Source organism: Canis aureus, chromosome 8, assembly GCF_053574225.1.
Source record: "Canis aureus isolate CA01 chromosome 8, VMU_Caureus_v.1.0, whole genome shotgun sequence".
NCBI classification, from domain to species: Eukaryota; Metazoa; Chordata; class Mammalia; order Carnivora; family Canidae; genus Canis; species Canis aureus.
This window is the reverse complement of record NC_135618.1, coordinates 37,419,394-37,441,241: the sequence shown is the minus strand read 5'-3', so window position 1 is coordinate 37,441,241 and position 21,848 is coordinate 37,419,394. Positions and strand designations below refer to the sequence as shown.

At 66.3% G+C, this 21,848-nt stretch overlaps 3 protein-coding genes across 6 annotated transcripts in view; 1 reads left to right on the top strand and 2 right to left on the bottom strand.

Moving 5' to 3' along the window:
• Window positions 1-130: 130 nt before the first annotated feature.
• Window positions 131-2,298, bottom strand: ARHGDIG (Rho GDP dissociation inhibitor gamma). Its single transcript, XM_077905910.1, is given in 8 exon segments — window positions 131-365; window positions 367-481; window positions 563-626; window positions 702-739; window positions 742-772; window positions 853-941; window positions 1,014-1,193; window positions 2,101-2,298. Coding segments are annotated over 8 exon segments (672 nt in total). The 5' UTR covers window positions 2,174-2,298; the 3' UTR covers window positions 131-283.
• A 1,954-nt stretch (window positions 2,299-4,252) lies between these two features.
• On the top strand, window positions 4,253-12,205 carry RGS11 (regulator of G protein signaling 11). Of its 3 annotated transcripts, none has more exons than XM_077905901.1 (18): window positions 4,253-4,370; window positions 4,654-4,750; window positions 4,841-4,891; window positions 5,015-5,121; window positions 5,756-5,807; window positions 5,920-5,978; window positions 6,179-6,255; window positions 6,417-6,498; window positions 7,402-7,473; window positions 8,310-8,339; window positions 8,415-8,476; window positions 8,573-8,686; window positions 8,766-8,881; window positions 8,968-9,055; window positions 9,275-9,413; window positions 11,285-11,367; window positions 11,449-11,572; window positions 11,869-12,205. In XM_077905901.1, exons 1-17 carry the CDS (start codon window positions 4,326-4,328, stop codon window positions 11,570-11,572), a joined length of 1,398 nt encoding a protein of 465 aa, XP_077762027.1. In that variant the 5' UTR covers window positions 4,253-4,325; the 3' UTR covers window positions 11,869-12,205. The 3 variants fall into 3 exon arrangements, with proteins under 3 accessions (XP_077762027.1, XP_077762028.1, XP_077762029.1); XM_077905902.1 differs by having other exon boundaries at window positions 11,866-12,205; XM_077905903.1 differs by having other exon boundaries at window positions 8,316-8,339; window positions 11,449-12,205.
• A 916-nt stretch (window positions 12,206-13,121) lies between these two features.
• The window catches only part of FAM234A (family with sequence similarity 234 member A), a 36,205-nt gene continuing 27,478 nt past the window's right edge, over window positions 13,122-21,848 (bottom strand). For both annotated transcript variants that reach the window (XM_077905892.1, XM_077905893.1), the window contains 10 exons: window positions 17,974-18,090; window positions 17,537-17,728; window positions 16,565-16,695; window positions 16,131-16,263; window positions 15,788-15,917; window positions 15,487-15,627; window positions 15,070-15,145; window positions 14,730-14,894; window positions 14,196-14,298; window positions 13,122-14,108 (listed from right to left, as the gene is read on the bottom strand). In XM_077905892.1, coding sequence (XP_077762018.1) covers window positions 13,897-14,108; window positions 14,196-14,298; window positions 14,730-14,894; window positions 15,070-15,145; window positions 15,487-15,627; window positions 15,788-15,917; window positions 16,131-16,263; window positions 16,565-16,695; window positions 17,537-17,728; window positions 17,974-18,090 — 1,400 coding nt within the window. In that variant the 3' untranslated portion in view covers window positions 13,122-13,896. The remainder of the gene's footprint in view (window positions 14,109-14,195; window positions 14,299-14,729; window positions 14,895-15,069; window positions 15,146-15,486; window positions 15,628-15,787; window positions 15,918-16,130; window positions 16,264-16,564; window positions 16,696-17,536; window positions 17,729-17,973; window positions 18,091-21,848) is intronic.

Here is a 21,848-nt window from a genome sequence, read left to right as displayed (position 1 = left end):
AGGGGGCAGATAAGGGGGCCGGGGGGCCAAGCGGCAGCCGCCACGTGGCACCCGGGCCCAGTCCCAGGAGATAAGGCCACCGCCCCCCCCACCCCCAGGGCAGGGAGGCAGACAGAAGCAACACCCAGGGCAGTGAGACAAGGCGACTTTAATAGGGCCGTTCAGGGCACAGGGGCAGCCCGGGGTGGGGGTGGGGGTGCGTCCCAGGATGGGGCGGGGGGGGGGATCACTGAGTGAGGGGGAGCCAGGACCCCATGGAGGACGGCCCCCTGGGTGGAGGCATTCAGCTCTTCCAGTCCTGGCAGATGTGGAGGCCCCACTCCCAGGACAGGTGGTCCGTCCTGTCGTCATCGGTGAGAAGGATGTGACCACGTAGGCCCCCGCACCAGGGCTCCTCGGGGTGCCTCCTCCACCGGCGTCACAAACTCATACTCCTGGGCGCGCGGGCCGTAGCTGCCCACCATGTACACGGCCTTGTCCACTGCGGGAGGGGGCCGTGAGGGGCCACCCCGGGCCCCGCCCGCCCGCCCCGCCTGTCCCGCCCGTCCCTGCGCCCCCTCACCACGCAGGCCCTGGCGGTAGGTGTGGTGCACACACTTGAGGCCGCTGACGATCTCCCTGTTGACCTGAGGGACACAGGCGGTTAGGGGCGCCTCCAGGCACTGCGCTGCTGCCACCGGTGCCCCGCAACCTGGCCTCACCTTGAAGGTGATCTTCACTTTGTAGTCCACTCCCTCTTCAGGACAAACACCTGGCCTTGGAGCGCAGCCAGCTCCCCTGCCGGGGAAAGCGCAGTTGAGGCCGGGCGCCTCGGAGCCCCTGGCCGCCCCCCGCCCGCCCGGGAGCCCCGGCTGGTACCTGTGAGTCCATGGTGATGGGCCCCGGAGCCTGCTCGGACATCAGTGTCAGCCGGGTCACCTGCACGTTGGGCAGGCTCTCGTCTGAAGAAACACGGGATGTGACCACGGTGCCCCCCGCCCACGCCCCTCCCCGCAGGCCCGGGCCGTGCGTACCCACGACGGGGGGCAGCGGCCCCAGCAGCGTCTGCTTGTACTTGGCCAAGCTCTCGTCCTCGGGGTCCAGCTGCTGGAGCTCCTGCAGGCTCTTCCTCCCCGGGGCCCGGTACTCGGGCACGGCCTCGTCCAGGGCCTCGTCCGGGGGCAGCTGTCTCCCCTCCTTGTCTGTCAGGAGGACTGGGGGGTGCAGAGGGGCGTGAGCCGCTGCCACTGGCTGGCCCTGGCATCCGCTCATCGAGCTGGAGGCCCCCCTCTGGCCAGCCGTGCCCCGCGGTGCCCGGAGGAACTGGGGCGGCGGGGGAGGCTCGGGGTGAGGGGCTGGGGACCTGCAGCAGCACCCACCCCCGGCCCTGGGGTTGGAGAAGCCCCTGGGAGTTGCAGCCGAGTGACATCGCAGAGGCACCAGCTGCCACCCGTCTGGGGCTCCTCCCTGACTCCGAGGCTAAACACCAGGGTGGGAGGAGGAGGACCCTAATGGACACCCCACGGACTGCAGGCCCAGCTGGGAGTGGTGACCTGGAGGGCTTCCCCAGCTCGGGGGCTGTGCCCCCGACACCTGTCAGACCCCTGCACCTTCCGGCTCCCTAGATGCTCTGGCCCTGGTGCCCCTGGGGGATGGGGGGCGGCTGTGGGCTCTGCGCCCCCCACCCTGGGGCGCCTGGGGGTCCGGGTCGCCTAGACCCCTCACCACCACCGGCCGTGAGTCTCTCTAGGCGCCTCCCGCAGTCTCTCCCGACAGGGTGTCTCCCTCTGCGCCCCAGCCTCCGTAATGGCCACAGCCCTAGAGGGGCCCAGCCCCACCCAAGGGAGGGGGGGCTGGGGCACGGCCCCCAGGGGAGAGGGTCTCCCGCCGGCTTCCCCAGCAGACCCGCCCACTCTGGGCTCTCTCGCCCCCCAGTGTCTGGCCCCGACGAAGCCCCCCACCCCCGCCAGGGCCCGGCCGGGCCGCGTCACAGTTTCCCCACGCGAGCCCCCCAAAGTTTCCGCGGGGGAGGCCGCCGGCGCCCCCGCCCCGCCGGGCGCCCCCGCCCCGCCGAGCGCCCCCGCCCACGTGGCTGCCCTGGCCCCGGCCCAGCCGGCTCACCTCGGGCGCACAGCGCCAGCCGGAGCAGCTCCAGTAGCTGCGCCCCCAGCTCGCACGCGTCCAGGCCCAGCATGGTGGCCCGCGGCCCGGCCCCGCCGCCGAGGAGCCGCCGCCCGCCCCTCCGCCGCCCGGCTCGGCGCTCAGCCCCGGCGCGACTGCGGTGAGCTCATCCCGGCCGGGAGCGCCCCCCGCGCCCAGCGCCGCGCCCGCGCCGCGCGCCCCCAGCCGCTCCGCGGACCCCGCGCAGCCCCGCAGAGACGCGCGTGTCGCCCGCACGGCCGCCGCGGTCACGGGCCCGGCCCAGCCCGCACCCCGCTCGGGCGGACCAGCCGCCCCACCCCGCGGCGCCGAGGGGGCCCGGGGGACCGTCCGGGGCAGCCCTCCGGGAGGGGCGGGCGGGGCCGGGGGCGGGGGGGGGGCAGGTGCCGCCTCCTCCCCCGGCCCCCAGGCTCTCATTACCTGCCGCCGTGCAGGCCGCACCTGCGGGCCCGCGGTTCCCCTCCCACCCCACCCCCGCCACATCCCAGAGGCTCGCAGTCACAGGCGACGGGGACCTGTCCGCACCCGGAGACGAGGGTCCCCCCACGTAGGCAGAAGCATCATGGAGTCTCACGGCCCTTACTCCCGGGTTTCGCCGGGGCGGCGACTGAGCAGGAGAGGGCACTGACCCAAAGCAGAATCCTGGGGGTGGAGCCCTGAGGGGGTCTCTGGCCTCAACGCCAGGGAAACCTTGGGGTGGGCAGATGGGGGCCCCAGTGCAGGGAGCAGGGCTGCGCCGGGGCTCAGGCTGGGACAGCGAGATGAGGGTCTGCGTGGAGGACGGAGAACCCCAGCCCGAGGCCCTCTTCTTCCGCATTCCCCTCTGCCCGCCCTCCCAGGCTGAGGACACCCAGGATTCATTCCCACCTTCAAGGAAAACAAAAGGGATTGGGGCCCCCTGCCGTCCTGGCTTCACAGGCAGACCTGTCGCGCCTTGGTTCCTTTGCCCCTGAGCGTCTACCCTGCACAAACAGCTTCTCCACCCCCAGCAGAGCACAGCCGGGTGACCATGCCATGACTCCCCTACCTGCACCCCAGAGGAGGGCCATGGATACGAGGGGAACCGTGGGCTTGGGTGGGGATTACCCGTTGCAGTTCTGTCCACAATTTTTCCAAGACAGGATTCCCCCAGCTGCGGGCCCCATTTCTGCTGCCCTTTCCCTGGGGGTGTGGGTGGGGTTACTTGATTAGAGAAGCCACTTGTCCCCAGGTAGGGGCAGCTATGGCCTCTGTGGCCTTCAGCATCAGTAGATACCCCCCTCCCCAACCCAGAAAGGACAGTCAGGCCTGGGATCAGCCTGACCCCACCGGTGCGGGTGGGGATGGTTGGGTGTTCACTGGGATTCTCAGGGAGGATGGTGCCCCGTCGGAGGTAGGACCCCCCCCCCCCAGTCCTCCTGCCCAGCTCACCCTGGACCTGGCCTGTGCGCAGCGGAAAGGGATCAGTGCCCGCTGTTGGCCCTCCTGTCCTGTCCCCAGCACCTCCGAGGGGAGGAGGGCACCCTATCTCCCAAACAGAAATAGACCCCCTCGAACTTCTTAAAAAAGTCCAGCATGAGGGCTCGGGGGTGGAAGTAGCCAAGCTGACGGCGGGGGGGAGAGAAAGGCCAGGACGCGATACTGAGTGTAGAGGCCGCGGGTGAACCCTGAGTCTGGATGGAAAGCGGGGGGCGTTCGCGCGGGCCCCTCCCTGTCCACGGCTCCTCTCCCTCGGGCTCCGATACCCGGTGTCTGAGGAGCGGGGGAAAGGGAGCCGTCTGCGCTCTCGGCCTGGCCTCGCAGGACCCCGCCCGGCTCCCCTGCGGGCCCATCAGGGTCCACGCCCGCGCCAGCTCCTGGGGCAACCCCTCCGGGGGCCTCCAGGCCGCAGTCTGGGCAGGTGCGCAACAGGCCTTCATCTGGGTCCCGCGCCCCCCACCCTCCCTGGAGACCCTCCTCTCGGAGCGCCCCCGCCTGTCCCCGAGGAGCTCGTCCCACGGGCACGGGCCTCAGTTTCTCCTGCCGTGGGGGGGGAGGCCCTGTGAGCACCGAGGTTAACGGGGCCGGGGGCGGGCGGGGCGAGCGCCGCCCGGGGGCGGGGCCGCGGGCAGGGGCGGGGCCGCGGGCAGGGGCGGGGCCGCGGGCAGGGGCGGGGCCGCGGGCAGGGGCGGCTCCGACACCCACCGCCATCTGGCCTAGCCGGCGCCATGGCCGGGGGACGCGCGGGAGCGCAGCTGCCGCATCTCAGCAAGGTAGGTGCCGGCCCGGAGTCCCCCGCCCCCCCCCCCGGGACTTCGGGCATCCGAGGCGGGAGAGGGGAGGGGGCGTGCGCACGAGAGCGGCCGCGGGCAGGGGGGCGGCGGGGAGGGGCCCGCGCCTCGCCCCTTTCCCCCGCCCCTCCGCGGTCCCAAATCCACCGTCCTGCGCGCTAATCCCTGCGAGCTCGCTGATCCGGGGCGTCCCGGCCCGCGCGGGGAGTCAGGACCCGGGGTGGGGGCTCCCCCCGCAGCGGCCCCTAAGGCCCCCCTCGCGCAGATGGAGCGAGTGGTCGTGAGCATGCAGGACCCCGACCAGGGCGTGAAGATGCGGAGTCAGCGCCTGCTCATCACCGTCATTCCGCACACGGTGGCTGGTGAGGCCCCGCGGGGAGCGGGGGCGGGGGTCCGCGGTGGCGGAGGCCCTGCCTCGGTCTACCCGACCCCACACCCCCTCTGCTGTGCAGGCGGCGACATCGCGGAGTGGCTGATCCAGAAATACTGCCTCTCCGAGGAGGGTAAGGGGGTCAGCCCCTCGCTCCTCCCGCGCCCCGCCCCCTGCCCCGGGTCGCCGCGCGGATGCCCTGGGCAGGGAGCTCGGGCCTGGTTCTCCGAGGCTGAGCCCCCACCCGCACCCCCAGAGGCCCTGCACCTGGGCACCCTCCTGGTGCAGCACGGCTACCTGTACCCTCTGCGCGACCCCCGCAGCCTTGTGCTCCGGCCCGACGACACACCCTACAGGTTTCAGGTCAGGTGCAGCTGGGAGCCCACGGGAACCCCAAACCCCGCAGCCCGGCAGGAGGGGACTGGGGGAAACGGTGGAAGTGGTGATGTCCCCACCGGCCTGGGGCCACCGCCCCTCCCCATAATGCTGGACGCGGTGTTTTGTGTAGAAGGACCAAGTTAAGGGGAGAGACCGTTAGCAGGGACTCCTTAGAGGGTGTGGGGGATTCTCCCAGGATCCTCAAGCTGCCCCTCATTAAGAAGGGTGCGTGGGGCCTGAGACAGGACCCCAGTCCCGATGGAGCCCCCTTCCTGGCCTCCCTGGCCACAACAGGGACCCAGGCAGTCCCAGCTGGGTGGTTAGTACAGGCTGATGGCAGGCCCCACCGCACCCCACCAGGTAGTAGGGCCTCAGGGAGCCCAGTCCACAAGGTAGTGGCTGCCCCGGACCCCAGGAGGGCATGGAGCTGGGTTCCGGGGCTTCCAGGTGGGGAGGAGGGCCAGTCGTCTGTGAGTCTGCAGGCTGTGGACAGACAGGCAGGTGCGGAGGCACCACCTGGCCAGCCCAGCGTCTTCCCAAGGGAGCGGGGAAAGTGGACCACTCCTGGGGTGGGGAGGGCCCAGGAGGTCCCGGACACCCTGCCCCTCCACTACACCAGACGCCCTATTTCTGGACGAGCACCCTGGGGCCAGCCACGGAGCTGGACTACGGTGAGTGAGGAGTGGGCCGGCCTGGGACCACTCTCTGTACTGCTACGCTCCCAAGCGGAGCACCAGGGAGGCGGCGCAGAGCCTGCTCTAGCCTGGCCCCCCGTCCTTCCAGCCATCTACCTGGCCAAGAAGAACATCCGAAAGCAGGGGGCCCTGGTCGGCCATGAGAAGGTGGGCCCCCCCGCAGGCTAGCCCAGCCAGAGGGCTCTGGTCCCAGCGCTCACCGACTGCCCTGGAGCACACAGCCAGGCCCCCCGAGAGTACAGCCCCCCAGACACATCATCCCGCTGTCTCCGTGGGGTGGTGGGTGGTCTGCACCCCAGGGCGGGACCCGTGAGTGCTCACCTAGCAGAGACCTCGGTGTCCCCCAGGAGCACTATGACCAGTTGCACAGGAAGATGAACCACGCGTGGGACCTGGTGGTGGTGCAGGCCAGGGAGCAGCTACGGTAAGCTCTTGCCCCTGCTCGCGCCCGGTGGGCACCGTGGGCAGCACCGGGAGGCCCCGTCCTGCCCAGGCCGGTCGCTGACTCAGGCTGTGGCCTGAAGCGGGCATGGGCAGGTGCTACTGTGGGCTCCACATGCCCCCCAACTCCGCCTACTCCCGCAGGGCAGCTAAGCAGCGCAGGAAGGGGGACAGGCTGGTTATCGCGTGCCAGGAGCGGACGTACTGGCTGGTGAACAGGCCCCCGGTAAGCCCGGGTGCGGGGGGCATGTCATTGTACCGCAGCGGGGTCTGCCGGGAGTCGCGTGCTCCCTAGGCTGTGGCTTTGGCGTCTTGGTTCTGTGACCCGTGAGCACGCAGAGTCCTGGGGCCGGGCCCGAGGCTGCGGCCATCCACACAGGGGTGTAAGGGAGTGGGCGCAGCAGGGCCTGGCTTACGGGCGGCGGCAGCACCGAGGAAGCGAGGTCGCAGGCCAAGAGCAGTGGGGCGCGGGTGGCCGGTCTGCGTGCGCCTGTGGCGGTGGCTGTGTGGGCCATGGGTGGAGGGACCTGCGGCACCTCATCAGGGGGTGCCGGGGGCGGGTGTCCGGGCAAGCGCGCACTCGTGCTCTGTGCTCTGCCCGAGGGCCCGGGCGGGTAGATGGGGCCTCAGGACTGGCAGGTGCGTCCCCGTGGGGGGGCCCTGCCACCGCATCTGGAGCTGCCGCTGGGGGTGGGGGTGGGGAGGCGACCCTGGGCCTCAGGGAGGCTGCGCCAGGACGCCAGGTGTGTGGGGACGCGTGACCGTTGGCCCCGGGTGGTTAGAGGGGCACCTGGCCCCACAGCTGGGGGCAGTGCAGCTCTAGGGCCCCGGGGGGGCGGGGGTGAGTCCAAGGCCCAGCGCCTGCGGCCTACTTCCAAAAGAAGAGAGAAAGAAAAAAAAAATAGAAGAGAGAAAGAAGGACGTGTGGTCTGCAGCCGGAGCATTCGGGAGCTCTGGAGCGGGGAGGTGAGGTCCCGCGGGTGGGGGGGGGCGGGCAGAGGCTCAGGGCCTCGTGTCTCAGATCCGGGAGTTCCCCCGGATCCCCGGATGACACGCGGGTCAGAGCCTCGGCTCAAGGCGGCGAGCAGGGGGCAGGAACCCCCGCACCCACCTGGGCCTTCCTCTGCAGCCGGGCGTCCCTAGCGTCCTGGAGCAAGGTCCAGAGCGCGGCTCCTGCGCCGCCGCCGGACGAGCGCAGCTGGTGAGGACCCCGCCCGCGGACCCGTTGCTCCCCAACGTGCCCTTGACGGCCCCCTGTGCCCCCACGCCCAGGCCTCTGCTCTCACCTCTTGCTTCCCCCACCTGCTGCCCCGGGTGCAAGTAAGCATGGCGGGGCTCTGGGGGGCCGGGGCTCTCCTTCGGGCTGGGCCAGCCTCACGGTGCAGGGCCGAGGAGCGCGGCCCGTCACCGCCTCCAAGGCCTCCCGTGGCCGCTGGACCCAGAGGGAGCCGCATGTTCAGACCTGGCGGCAGCTGAGCCCTTTGCTCCCACAAAAGCCCAAATAGCCTCGCGGGTAAAGCTCCCTCCCAGTTTCCCAGCCTGGGAAACCGTAGGTTGTAGACTGTACCCGGCTCCCTGTAGGGTCGCCCGGAGGCCCCCGGCCCCCGCCGGGTGTGCGGGCTCCACCCAGCACCGGCTCTGAGCCTCTGCGCTCGGCAGAACCCCGGGCTCTGGGGAGCGCAGGGCCGCAGGCCGGAGCCCCAGCGTGGCCCCGTGGCCGTGCCTCTCCCGTACCCGCCGCCTTTAAAACCATGACCCAGATACACTTGAAAACATGAACTGGGGACAGTTGGGGACGTGAAAGGGGACTCTGTTCCCCTGTGGGCTCCGTGGACAAGCTGCAAAGCTCCGGACTAGAGGCCCCCACGTGGTGCTTGGAAAGCCGGACGCGCCCTCTCACAGCGGAGGGGGCCTCAAGGGCCAAGCGGGGGGTGTGGGTGTCTCTGCAGCAGCCCCAGGAGGGCCCCTTGGGCTGGGCCGGGAGGTCCCCCCACCCGCAGGGCCTGCCCCTAACCGCAGCCGCTCGTCCCCCTGCAGACCCAGAGCCCGGAGTTCTACAGGCAGGAGGTGGGTCCCGGGGCGGGGAGGGGATTGGGGGGGGTCGGCGGGGCGGGCGCTGATGCCCCTCACGGCTGCACCCAGGTGGAGCGCTGCAGGAAGGCGCTGGCCAGGGCCCGGGTCAAGTCCTCCGTCTGCCTCGAGGCGTGAGTGCGCTGGGGGGCCGAGCCCAGACCCTCCCTCGGGCGCGTCCCCACCGCCGTGCCCCGGCCCCGCCCTGGCCCCTGGCACGCCCCCCCCAGGTACCTGAACTTCAGCAGCCAGCGTGGCCCGCACGACCCCTTCCTGTCGGGCTGCCTGCCCAGCAACCCCTGGGTCACGGACGACGACACCTACTGGACGGTGAATGCGCCCAGGTGAGCCCGGGGCGGGGTCCGTGCCACCCCCCCCCGCCGCCTCCCCCGTGCTCCTGACCCGCCCCTTCCGTCCCCGCAGCGTGGCGGTGCCCACAAAGCTCCGCGTGGAGCGGTGGGGCTTCAGCTTCCAAGAGCTCCTGGGAGACCCCGTGGGACGGGCCCATTTCTTGGCCTTCCTGGGGACGGAGTTCAGTGGTGAGCAGCCCCTGCCCTGCGCCGCCCGGGGCGGTGGGGGGGCTCCCCGGGGTGCTCCCCGGGCCTCACCGGCCGTGCACCTGCAGCCGAGAACCTCAGCTTCTGGGAGGCGTGCGAGGAGCTGCGCTACGGAGGGCAGGCCCAGGTCCCCGCGCTGGTGGACTCGGTGTACCAGTGAGCGCGGGGGGGGGGCGGGGGGCGGTGCGTGGGTGCCAGGGCGGCGTGCGTGCTGGGGCGGGGTGCGTGCGTGCGGGGGCGGCATGTGTGCCTGGCGGGGCGTGCGTGCGGGGGCGCCATGCGTGCGGGGCTGCGTGCCGGGGGCTGCGTGCCGGGACGTGAGTGCGTGCGGGGCGGCGTGCGGGGCCCACAGCGTCTGGGCCGGCGGCGACGCAGGCAGTTCCTGGCCCCCGGCGCCGCCCGCTGGGTGAACGTGGACAGCCGCACGATGGAGAGCACGCTGGCGGGACTGCGGCGGCCACACCGCTACGTGCTGGACGACGCGCAGCTGCACATCTACATGCTGATGAAGAAGGTGGGTGTGCGGCGTGACCTGCGCTCCGGCGGCGCCGCGGGCGGCTCCCAGCACGGGTCTTAACGCGCGCGTTCCCGGCTGAGCGGCGCCCTCGTGCCTCCTGCGTGGCCGTGGCGTCGCTGGCCGCTCGGGCGGGGCGTGTCCGGACTGTTGTCCGCCCCCAGGGCCCCGGGCCCCTCCCTCCGCAGCACGACCCCGGGGCCGCCTGGCGCGGACACGGTGGGGGCTTGTTGTCCCCGCGGAGCTGGCCGAGCTGAGCCCGTCAGTGGGGGCTTGTGCGCTGCGGCGGCCGCGGCCTCCGGGCTCCGGTGGGGGTGAGGCAGCGCGGGCTGCCTCCGCGGAGATCGCGGCCCCCGGCCTGGAGCCTGCGGGGACGCCGCCCCGCTCGCAGCCGTGCAGCGTCGGCCTGTGTGTCTGGTCGTCCCGCAGCGCCTCCCTGATGCACGAGGCCGTGGGGCCAGGACGCGCCGCACCGCAGGGTCGTTGGCCCCGTCGCATGCAGAGCTCTTGGCGGGGCGGGGGGCGCGGTCACAGATCTCTGGGACCCTCTCCGCGTCCCACGGCCTGCAAGTACTTAATTTCTTTTCCGTTGGCTTGAATTTGGGTATAAGCGGGTACACGTGCTAGGATTGGGTGCGAAGCCTTTAAGCCTTTTCCCCAACTAGGCCGCACGGGGCGCGGCGCGGGGCCCGACCTCCCTCCCTGGGCGCAGAGCTGAGCGAGATCTGAGGCGGGCCCCGGCCTGCGCCTGCGTTGGGGGTCGGGCTCCTTCCTGGCTCGGCGGCCCCCACGGCCTGGGTCTGCTCTGCCCGCCCTGCGGGGTCTCTCGTGGGTCTCCTGTTTCCTGCGACTCCGTGCATCGGTGGTCGTTTCACCCTGTTTGTGTATTGGTTGGGTTGCGCCGAGAGGTTGCCCGGCGGGGAGGCGTTTGCTGTGCGGTCCCTCCAGAGAGCAGGCCCGGGTCCCCTGGGGCAGGCCCGCGCGGGCGGCCTCCAGGTGTCCGCCACCGGCGCTCGGCGATGTCGGGTGACCTTCAGGCCTTGCCTGCCCGGGGTCTCACCCGCTTTGGCTCGCAGTGTCCCGTGGTGTGGACGGCCCAGCCCTCGTCCCGCAGCCGCGGCCCGGGCCCGGCTCCTCCCGCCCACCCGGAGCGAGGCTGTTCACGAGCGGCGCGTGTCGCCGTCGCCTGGTTTGTGTCGGGGCCGGACCCTGAGCACAGGCGCAAAGGGCGAGTCCTGGGCGGAATCGGAGCCCCTGCTGCTCGCGGTCCTTGCCGGGCTCCTGGCCCAGCCCCGACTCCGGTTTCCTCGCTGCTCCTCTGCGCTCGCCCCACCTGAGGACCACAGCCCCTCCCGCGCTCAGGGCGTCGGGCCCTGGACGCCCCGCTGCCTTGGGGCGTGTTATGTTGATGTTCGGGAATTATTATTTTAGGATTCTGTGAAGCATCAATATACTTTCAAACTCCAACCTACAGAGAAGGCGGGTTTCAGGGAAGCCCAGTCCTGTCTGGATTCTTGCGTGGTCTTCTCATGTTTTCACCAAAACTAATGACAAAACTTATACTTTTTTCTTTGAATATAAAGGATTAGGTTCTTAGGTTTCTGTTCTTTGTCGTGTGCTCTACTTTTTCTCGAGCTTGCCTGTTACCCCACCGCGTCCCGCCCTCCCCCTGGGGGTCCACGGAGGATCCGGTGTGGTGGGCCTGGGGGCGCCCCGGGGGGTCACTGCAGGTGCCCTGGTTCGCCTCGCTGAGCCCACGGTTCCAAGGGTAACAGGCCAGGTGGCCGGGAGCCGGGGCACCGCGTCGGCGTGACTTGGGGGGGCAGGTGGGGGAGGTGGCGTGGGAGGCTGGCTGGTGCCGTCTCTTGCAGGACTCGTATCCGCGGTTCCTGAAGTCGGCAGCGTACAGGGACCTGCTGGCGGTCGCCGTGGTCCCCGCGGAGGCCAGGAGACGGTGAGGTGGCGGCCGGCAGCAGGCGCCCCGGGAGGCAGGCAGCCCCGCTGGGCCCGCTTCTCAGCGCCCTCTCGCCCGCAGGGCCTTTCCGTTCCTGCGGAAGCCGCCACACCCGAGCCCCAGCCCCACGCTCCTTCCCGCCTCCACGTCTGCAGAGCCTGTGGCTGCTGCAAGTGACCCTGCGTGCGGGGACAGGGGCACCTAGGTGGGCACCAGTGGGGGGCGGCCTGGCGGCTTCTGAGACCCGCGCCCGGTGTCCTCCTCTGCCCGAGGGCACGTGGGCCTCGTGGGCTCCCTTTGCCCCGTTCGAGCCCTCCCCTCCCCAGACGCACCAGCCCAGACGTGCTTCCCGGGACGGTGTCCGCACGTGAACTGGGTGGCCTGGAGCCTCGGGGACGATGCGGGCCCAGCTGGGTGGGCCCCATGAACCCCACGAGCCCCGGCGGCATCTTGCACTCCCATGGATGGACCGGCTGGTGAACCGCAGGGCGTCTCCAGCAGGTGGCTCGTCGGGAGGAAGTGCGGGCTCCGGGGCAGATGCACCCTCCACGCTGTGCTGCATGGCCTCGGGGACCCCCTTGCCATGCCCCCAGTTCCTGCCCTTCAGCCAGCCCAGAGCCACCCTCCCGTGTCCCGCCCACTCTGTGGCTGTCACTGCGAGTCCCACTTCAGCTGCAGGGACACATCTAGCAGGTGTCCTCGAGGCTGTGGCTCCCAGCTCGGGGCAGGGGAGGCCCCTGGGGAAAGGAGCGGGTGCCTGAGCTGGAGTGAAGTACCCCTGCTACCCTTCCCGGTCCTGCCCAGTCCTGGCCTGGAAATAAAAGACCCTTGGTCCTCACTCTGAGCCTACCTCGTGGTCCTGAATCGTGGGCTGAACGTATGGCGTGTGCAAGAGGCACGCGGTGCCCGCGACGCAAGATGTAAGGTGCACGTGAGCTGGGCGGTGGCAGAAGACGGTGCGGGGAGCTCGGCCATGAAAGGTGTTGGCCAGGGACGGTCCGTGGGGGGGGCGGTCCCCAGCAGACAAGGGACCCAGGCCAGACTCAGGCTGCAGACTCGGTGGCCTTGGCAGGAGACGCTGGGGCGTGCCATCCCTGCTCTGGCAGGACCAGGGTGCCTGAGTGCCCCAGGTGGTGGGGAAACGGAGTCCTGGGAGGTTGTGGGGAGAGTGGCCCTGTAGCATCTCCCAGCCATCTAAGTCAGAGCCCCAGAGGGACAGGGCTGCGGCTGTGTACTCCAAGCCCCTGGTGCAGGACGGCCACCAGCACGGTGCATCCTGAGCTGTGCCCCCAGCTCCTTGCTCGCTGTGCTGGGCCTGCAGGGGTGCTGTCTGGGCACGCTCCTAGCCCCCCGCCCCCGGGGATTTCCATTTGTGCACCTGTCACCGCGGAACCCTTGTGCCTCAGGTTGCGTGTGTGGGGCGGCAGCTTCTCACGGTGACAAGGGTCTTGCCCCTGACAGAGAGCGGCCTCTGCTGCCCCTGGGCAGCCGCCTGGGGACTACAGGGGGTGCTCAAGGACCCCCTTCAGGCCCTGATGGGAGCACACCCGCCACGTCCCCAGGCTGGGTTCCCGACTTGAACCACGGTGACCAGCGAGGGTTCTTCACACCTGAGCTACGCTTAGAGGCCGTGCAGGAAAAGTCCCCGGAGCCCTACGTGCGACTGGGTGGGAGGGGGCCCCCCTCTCCAGCAGCCTGGCCGGCGCCGCGTCTGCTTGAGCCCTGGGAGCAAACACACAGGTGTACACCTGCGCTCTCAGACAGTGCAAACCATTTATTCCGCTGTCTCCCGCGGTGCCCGGGTCATCGGGGCACCGAGAGCCCCACAGCGCCACGGCGGGCCTGGGGCATGGCAAGGCACGAAGGTGAGTCCTGTGTCAGCGGTACCGACCGCAGGGGGCGTCCAAGCACCAGGAGGCGGCCAGGCACCTGCTGGGGGTATGGGGACCCCTGAGGGATAAGCAGCTCCAGTGTGTACTGAGGGGTAGACCGACCCCCCACGTGCTCCCGGCGGCCAGTTTCTCGGGACGTTCGCAGCACGTGCAGCTGACACAAGGATGGAAGCACCCCTGGGGGCGCCTCGCAGCCCCGTCCCTCGGGGGCCTGTCTCCACCAACCAGGCCTGAGTCCTCCCCTACTTGCTCCAGGAAAGGTTGGGACCAGGAACTGCCTCAAGGGCCCAGCTGGTGCCCCGAGGCCACCCAGGGCCAGCCACCCTCCCAGGCCCCAGGGGGATCTGCAGACAGGGACCCGGTGTGGACGAGTGGGGGTGGTGCTGTGGGGCCCCGCTCTACCCAAGGAGACACGATGAGGGCAGCGGCTTTGAGTGTGACCCCAGGGGGGCAGGGTGAGGACTGGGGGGCATGTGGCTGCACAGGTGATGGGAGTGGCCCGGGCACCCCTGGGTAGGACGAGTATCCTGGGCCAGGAGTACGGGGATTGGAGTGCACACCCAGGGAAGGACGGACTTCTTGTGGGGTTTAATGGCAGCAGCTGGAGTGTGTCCCGCATGCGCTGGCCACCATGCGTCTATGCCTCACTGCGGTACCGCAGGCGGGAGAACCGGTCCCGGACAGCTTGGTCAGTGTCAGGCCCGCCTTCCGCCAGGCGAACCACCCTACTGCCCGGGACAAGGTCCTGCACCTTGTGCTTAGCCACGGAGACTGTGCCAGGCGTGTCAGGGCCAGCCGGGCCCATCAGGAGGACGCAGGCAGCGTGGCGGCTCGGCTCAAACAGGACCGCTGTGGGAGACAGGAACCGTCAGGGCCTGGGGAGCAGTGGGCGGGACTGGCTGCAGCAGAGCCCTGCCCCGGGGAGGCCGCACGCACCTTGGAAGGCGACAATGTTGGCGGAGATGTTGGCCAGCTCCAGCAGGACGCCCGGCAGCGTGGGGTGGAACATGTATAGGCTGTGCTGCGCATCCTGGGGCCTCTAGGGTGAGAACCAGCAGTGGACGCCAGGTGGACCCACGTCTGGAGCAGGCGGACCGAGGGTCCTGGGCCCCGCGGCTGGGCCATGTGGCGTCCATCCTCACAGGATGCTCTGCCCCGAGTGTGTCCACAGGCCACCACCGTGCCACCGTCTCTGCTCCCCGACCTGGCCCTGACCCTCCTGCGGCATACTCTTGCTGGGACTGCACCCCTGCCGTCCCCCGCGGGGCCCGTTGTGTGCCCCAGGCCGACCCCAGCCCCAGCCTCCCCACCTCTGCTGGCTGCCTGAGCCCACCCACTGTCCACAGCTTCCATTATGTGCACGCCCAGGCTCCCAGTTAGCTCCCCACTGTTTCCAGGCATGACCCCAGCCTGGCCGTGGCCTCTGCCCTGCCAGGGGGTGGGTCCCCTTAGCACCCGCCCTGCCCGTACCGTCTGGTTGGTGCCAGAGAGCTCGGAGAGCTCGTGGAGGCCCCAGAAGAAGAAGGCCGAGCGGTGGTCTGCGGTTGGCAGGCTGGCGGACTGTGGGTCCCCAGGGAGGCCCGGGAGGCCCTGGTTCCACAGGATGGCCCCGCTGCCCAGGTCCAGGAGCAGGATCTGGGGGGGGTGGGAGGGCACGCGGGTCACAGGTGGGGCTGCCCAGGCCCCGGAGCCCCAGCAGAGCTGCACCCCGAGGGTAAGCAGGAGGGCGCGGCCAACGCGGGTGGGGAGCCGGTGCGGCAAAGGTCCCTCGGCCTTGCTCACAGGCACAGCCTCAGGAGGTGCGGCCTACCTGTCTGTTGGTGCCGGTTCCGTTTTCGATGACCACGGCAGGGGTGTCAGGTTTGTAGTGGCCAAGGATGGGTTTTCTGCAAGGGAAGGGGGGGGTGAGAGTGCTCGCAGGCCCACCCCCCGCCCCCCGCAGGGAGGCGGTAGGAGCACTCACAGGGGCCCTGGGGGAGGGGGCCTCAGGGGAAGGGGGAGGGGGTGGGAGCCCTTGTAGGGGGCCCAGGGGAGGGGGCCGGAGTGCTGGAAGGCACCTGCCCATCTGCATCCCCCGCCAGAGCCCCACAGGGGCTGAGGCCGGATGGAGGGGCAGCACCGGGGCCAGGCAGGAGCCCCCCGACCACAGGCCTCTGCCCAGGGCCACCAGGGGCCAGGCCACGGTGCCACCTGCAGCCACCGTACGGTTCCTGGGAGGAGACTGTACCTGAAGACCTGGGCAGTGCGGAAGGTCCACCGGGGTGTCAGGTCCTGGCCGTCGAGTAGCACACAGGCCTCCGAAGTCACCAGGAGGAGGTCCTCGCCTGCCTTCCCTGGCACGTGCATCAGGTGGCGGAGAGCTCCCGGGCTGCGGGGACGGGAGGGGACAGCGGTATGGCAGGCAGGCTCGCCCCGTGCTCTCCCCGCCGGCTCCCCATGGCTGCTCTCTCCCCCCCACCCCGCTGCCCGTGGAGATGAGGTGCACCCAGTGCCCAGGGATGGCCCCCGCACCTTCCACACAGACCAACCTGCGCCCAAGCGGCCCATGGGGGGTGGTGTTGAGCATGCGCTCCCACAGCAGGTCTCTGCGCAGGGGGCTCGCTCCCCCGGTCGCCGCCTCATGCAGGCCCTTCACAGAGCAGCTGCACAGGGAGCTTGCTGTCGGAAACGCAGGGGACTCAGGACAAGGCTGCCAGGCCTGCTTCCGGGACTCCGGGTGCCCCCCACCCACCTCCCCTGCGGAGCCTGCGGGCCACCCCTGTCCCTCCGGCACAAGCACCCTCCCTGGGCTCCCAGGCTTCCCCGACTCTGCGCCCTTGGGCATGTGGCTTCCACGCGAGGGACGGTCCTGCAGGCAGAGGCCCGACGTACGGCAAGGGAAGAGGATGTAGTGAGCGCCTGCCCTGGTGACGTGCAGGAGGGAGCCAGCGGTCCCGCCCACGCCAAGGCTGCCGCGGTGGCCGATCTGGCGTCCAGTGCTGCCGGAGTAGAGGTAGCTGCTGACCTGCAACACGCACGATGGTGCAGAACATCGCGGTTTGAGAAAAGGCCCTGAGTCAGGTGTGTGGTTTCAGGCACCTGCCCACCTGGGGACCCGGACAACCCCGCTGCCGCGACACACACAGCCAAGCGCACGGTCTACTGTCCTTGGGGGCCCACAGCCGCCACCCGCGTGCTGGTCAGAGGTGCCAGGAGCACAGGGCCCTGGGCAAGTCCCTGACACGTGGTCAGACCTGAGTGCTGCCCAAGAAGCAGAAGCGGACCAGGGGCCGGGGAGTGGGCCACAGCGACCTGGGGGAGTGTACCTCCTTGTCCTCCTGGGCGAGAAGCAGCAGGTCTGGGGCCCCGTCGGCATCGACATCGGGCAGTTGGAGTAACGAGCTCAGGTCGGAGGTGTTCCTGTCAAAGCCAGGGGGCTGGCTCCACAGGGTCTCCCCTGAAACCAAGGACAACGTCACCAAGTACTGCCCCCACACCCCCTTGTGCTGCGGGCTGGTGGTGCGCAGCGCCCAAAGATGGAATGCCTGCCAGCAGGAAGCCAGCCGACGTGCGGTGCGTGGCCAGTGGGCGGTCAGTCACTGATGCAGCAGAGCACTCAAGTGTTGCCTCTGCAACCAGAAAGCTCCCCCTTCCTGCTGGCCTCTCATGTCCACCCCACCCCCCCGTGGCGCTAGGACATCACAGGGCCAATGCTGACCCTCCCACCGGGATGGGCGCCACCTGACCTTGACACTTCCCAGGACCCTGGGCCCCCAGGAAGGCCCTGGCAGAGTCCTGCTCACAGAAGGCACACGAGGACGCTGTGTGCTTATGGCCGGACCCACAGACAGCGCCAGCATGACAGCCTTCCTACCCGGATGCTATCTTGTCCACACCCTCTTTCATACTAATTCCTCTCTTTTTAAAATATTTCCAGCCTGCTCTTTTTTCCTTCTATTTCTTTAAAACCACCACTGGTGGGGGAAATGCTCTTGCCTGGCCCCCCTGGCGTCCTGAAGCCCAGGCCTCACCCCGGCTGGTGACCCTGAGGCCCAGGGACCAGTGCCCGTGCACGCCGAGCCCTGACAGGCCCAGATGGTCCCCGAGGGCTCGAGCAGACGCCAGCCCCACGAGCACGGCTGGAGTGGGAGGTGACAAGGCAGGCCGGCAGCGTGCATGACTGCTCAGAGGCAGCCTCCCCATGGGGCTCCTTCCCCATCGTGCCCACAGGTCCCCAGGAGGAGGGCTGAACCACCTCAGAGCTGCCAGGTGTGGAACACCTGTGTGGAGCCGCCCACCTGTGAACAAGTCCACAGCAACGAAGGAGCTGGGTCTGCCCACGAGGATGCAGGCGGAGGACATCCTGCTGCCCTGCGTCTGTGGGACGGAGCACCGCACGAGGGCGCCATCCTGGGCCGCGGGCCTCTCCCAGAGCACGCTGCCACTGGCCCCCGACACGGCAGCCACAAAGGTGCAGGGAGAGGAAAAGCCTGTAGGAGACACCAGCTCGGTGGGGGACTCAGCCCTTGTTTGCGCCGCCCCCCCGCGCCCCCCCCCCCCGCCAGCTCGTGGGGTCAGGGGTGTGTGGGGGGCCAGAGGGGGCCCAGTCCTCCCGGGAAGCAAGGGCTGTGTGCTGGTTCCCAGAAATCCACCAGCTGGTTCCCCAGAAGAGGCAGAGGGTGCGGATCCCGCCGCCTACCGCAAGTTCCTCCTTTTACAGATAAAAGCCAATCACCTTCGTCGGTGCAGGATAGGTTGAAGTTGTTGCTGCCGTTGGCATTTTTATAAAGAAAGAGAACATCCTGGATCCTGTCCCTGTTGATGTCTTCTGTAGCCAGGAAGTCATAGGTGACTGAAAAAGGAAATCACAGGCCACTCCTCAGGCCACGGCTGTGTCTGACCCCATCCGCCTGTGCGCTTCCCCAGGTGGGCACGCGTTAGCGCCTCCAGCGCGAGGCCGCCCTAGGAGCAGCGGCGACCTCGGCACCTTGTCTCCCTCGTGGACACGACACACGAACGCTCAGGTGTCGGCCGCCCGGGAAGGAACAAGCAGGGCACCCGGCTGTACGCGTGCGGGCTCTGCACACCTTCTTGTCAGGAAGAGATCCCTCCCGACCTGCGCCCAGGGCCCGGAGGCCGCACTCTTGCACACGGAAGGCTCTCCTCCTTCCATCCAAGGACTCAAATGATAAACTACAAGGGTTAAAATCAAACACCAAAAGAATGAAGCTGGGCTGACCCCACATCCAAAACTGAATGAAGGGGCGCCTGGGTGGGTAGTCGGTCAAGCATCCGACTCTTGATTTCTGCGCAAGTCATGATCTCAGGGTCCTGAGATGGAGCCTCGCGTGGGGCTCTGTGCTCAGCACGGAATCTGCTTGCCCCTCTCCCTCTGCTCCTTCTCTCTCTCTTTCTCTCAAATAAGTAAAATCTTTAAAAAAATAAAACAAAAATAAAGAATTCAAAATTGGTCAGAGGCCTAAGCTTAAGAGCCTCCTAGAAGAAACATAGAGAAAAATCTTCACGACATTGGATTTGGTAATGATTTCTTGGATGTGACACCAAAGGCAAGGCAACCAAAGAAAAAACAGACAAAGTGGAGTCCATCAAAATGTAAAGCTTTTGTGCGTCAAAGGACACTGTTGTGAGTGAAGAGACAACCCACAGAGTGGGCGGAAATACTTGCAAATCTAGCATCTGACAAGGGACCCGAGTCAAAAATGGGCAAAGGACTGAGAGGCCTTTCTTGCACGAATATAGATAAATAGTCCTGGCACGTGAGAAGATGCTCAGCATCACCAGCAATTAAGGAAATGCAAATCGGAGCAGTAACGAGACACTACCTCATACTCTTTTACTCAAAATAACTGGGAGAAGGAACTCCATTCCCATACAGCCAGTTCGCTGTGTCATTCATGGCAGCCAAAAAGTGGAAAGAAGCCAAACATCTGTGGACAGAGGAATGGATGAGCAGTGCAGTCCACACCCAACACACATTATTCCCCCATAAAAAGGAAGGAGAACCCGATGCCTGCTCCAGCGCGGGTGAGCTCTGAGGCCAATACGCCCGGTGCAGTCAGCAGGCGCAAGAGGGCAGATGTTACGTGATTCCACTTCTATAGAGGTCCTTGCAATAGGCAGACTTGCAGGTACACAGGCCAAGAGGCTCTGGAGGAGGGAGGAGGAGGGAGAGGAGTCCATGTTTGCCGGGCGCGGTGCTGTTGAGATGATGAACAGACCGCATGGATGGCTGCACAGCACCACGAGTGCAGTGATGCCAACCGATGATGCTCTTTACATGTATGGGATGTATATTTCACCACAATTTAAAAATAGAAATCAAACACCAGACTCCAGGCTTGGACGGTGCCAGTCTAGCCCTCCACAGCTGGGCACCAGACTGAGGTCAGGACCAAAGGCAGCAGCTTCCCTGGCAGAGGGGAATGGCGGGATTCACAGCCAGGGGCCCAGGGGTACTGTGAGCTCCCAAGCCAACGGGGGAGGCCAGCTCTGGAGCCAGCCACAGGCTGGGATACAGGGCAGAGCAGACAACAGGTAGGGGGACTAGTCAAAAAGTGAACAGAGAGATCTGGAAAAACGAGAGGGTGACAGCTCTTCCTTGAAAGCCCCCACATATCCCAGCAGCCCAAGGTGGCAGGAACCATCAGGTAAGAGGCCATAGAGACAAGGCCCCAGCTACGTACACACCTATGAGAACAGAGTCACCCTAACAGTGAACCAGGCGAGGACACCACAAAAAGAGAAAGCGAAGTTCAGCGTCCCTCACTGATACAGACACCAGTGCTCAACACAAAGCAGCAAAATGAATCCAGCAACCAAGGAAAAGGGCTATACGCCATGATCTAGTGGGGTCTTCCTCGAGAATTCAAGGCTGATTTAACATCTGAAAATCAATATAAATTCCATATTAATAGGAATAAAGGGCAAAAACCACCCAGTTGTCTCACAACCATAAAAAAGCATCTGACAATATCCAACACCCTTTCATGATAAAAACAAACTGTTAAAGGGTGTCTACGAAAAAACCTACAGCTATCATCATACTTAATGCTGAAAGAGGCAGTTTCCTTCCTAAGCTCAAGGAGACCTTTGTTCTTACCTGTCCAACGTCACCTGTTCTGTTGGCTGGAGGTTTTAGCCAGTAAACTCCAGCAAGAAGAAGAAAGAAAAAGGAGTCAGATTGGAAAGGAAGAAGCAGGGCAGCCCGGGTGGCTCAGTGGTTTAGCGCCGCCTTCAGCCCAGGGCATGATCCTGGAGTCCTGGGATCGGGTCCTGCGTTAGGCTCCCTCCATGGAGCCTGCTTCTACCTCTGCCTGTGTCTCTGCCTCTCTCTCTCTCTCATGTCTCTCATGAATAAATAAAATCTTAAAAAAAAAACAACCTGTCTGCTTTGCAATATTACATGCTTATGTAGGAAACTGCAGAGAATATACACACACACCTCCTAGTCTAATTAATGAGGTCAACAAGGTCACAAGATAAAAGATCAATGTAGTATCAGTAGTATTTCTGGGGCACCTGGGTGGCTCAGTAGGTTGAGTGTCCAACTCTTGGTTTCAGCTCAGGTCAGGGTCTCGGAGTCATGAGATGGAGCCCCCCCATCAGGCTGCACCGAGGTCTCTGTACTCCGGGGAAGTCGGCTGGGGGTTCTTTCTCGCCTCTCCCTCTCCCCCTCCCTGCTGCCCCTCTAGGTGCTCGAGCTCTCTCCAAAGAAAAGAACAGAAAAGAACCTTACGAAGATGCAAAGATAAGCCACTGGCTGCAAATATTTGCAAATCATATATTTCTTAAAAGACTTGTATCTGCAATACATAAAGAACTTTTATAATTCCGTAATTAAAAAATCATATTTTTGGAGGCTCAGTCATTCAAGCGTCCAACTTGTGATCTTGGCTCAAGATTCAATCTCAGGGTTGTGAATTTAAACCCCACACTGGGCTCCGTGCTTAAAACAATAAATAACATAAAATATATGATTTTATTTTTTTTAAGATTTAAAAAAAATTTTTTTAAAGATTTTATTGAGAGCAAGAAAGATCATGAGCAGGGGCCATAGACAGAGGAAGAAGCAGATGCCCCGCTGAGCAGGGAGCCCGATGCGGGACTCGATCCCGGTACCCTGAGATCACAACCTGAGACGAAGGCAGACTGTCACCAAATGAGGCACCTAGTTGCCCCTCATATTTTTCAAACGAGCAAGAATTTGAAGAGACATTTACCAAAGAAGATTTGAGAATGGCCAGTACCCCATGAAGAGATGCCCATCAGCATCCTGAGTCATTAGAGAAATTCAAAGTCAAACCACAACGTGATGGCTCTCTATGGTCTGGGATGCGGAGAACGCAGAATCGCCGGGGTCGGGGGGAGCCGGGAACGGTGCCGCCTGACGGAGGCAGCTGGGCTGTGACTCAGAAAGCTACAAATCAACTTACCACGAGTTTCAACATCTTCACTCCTAGCAATCTACCTGAGACCGAAAAACATGCATCCATGCAAAGACCAGTGTATAGTGTTCCTCGCGGTATCAGTCATAAAGGTAAGACACTGAGCCACCCAGATGTGCACCAACAGGTGAACCTGTCGTGAGGT

Excerpts from the sequence above, each read along its gene's own strand:
- RGS11 (XM_077905901.1), top strand. The coding sequence starts at position 4,326 with ATGGCCGGGGGACGCGCGGGAGCGCAGCTGCCGCATCTCAGCAAG. Across the intron at positions 8,882-8,967 it reads CCTGGGGACGGAGTTCAGTG|CCGAGAACCTCAGCTTCTGG; the intron begins GTGAGCAGCCCC and ends GTGCACCTGCAG. Across the intron at positions 9,414-11,284 it reads TCTACATGCTGATGAAGAAG|GACTCGTATCCGCGGTTCCT; the intron begins GTGGGTGTGCGG and ends CGTCTCTTGCAG.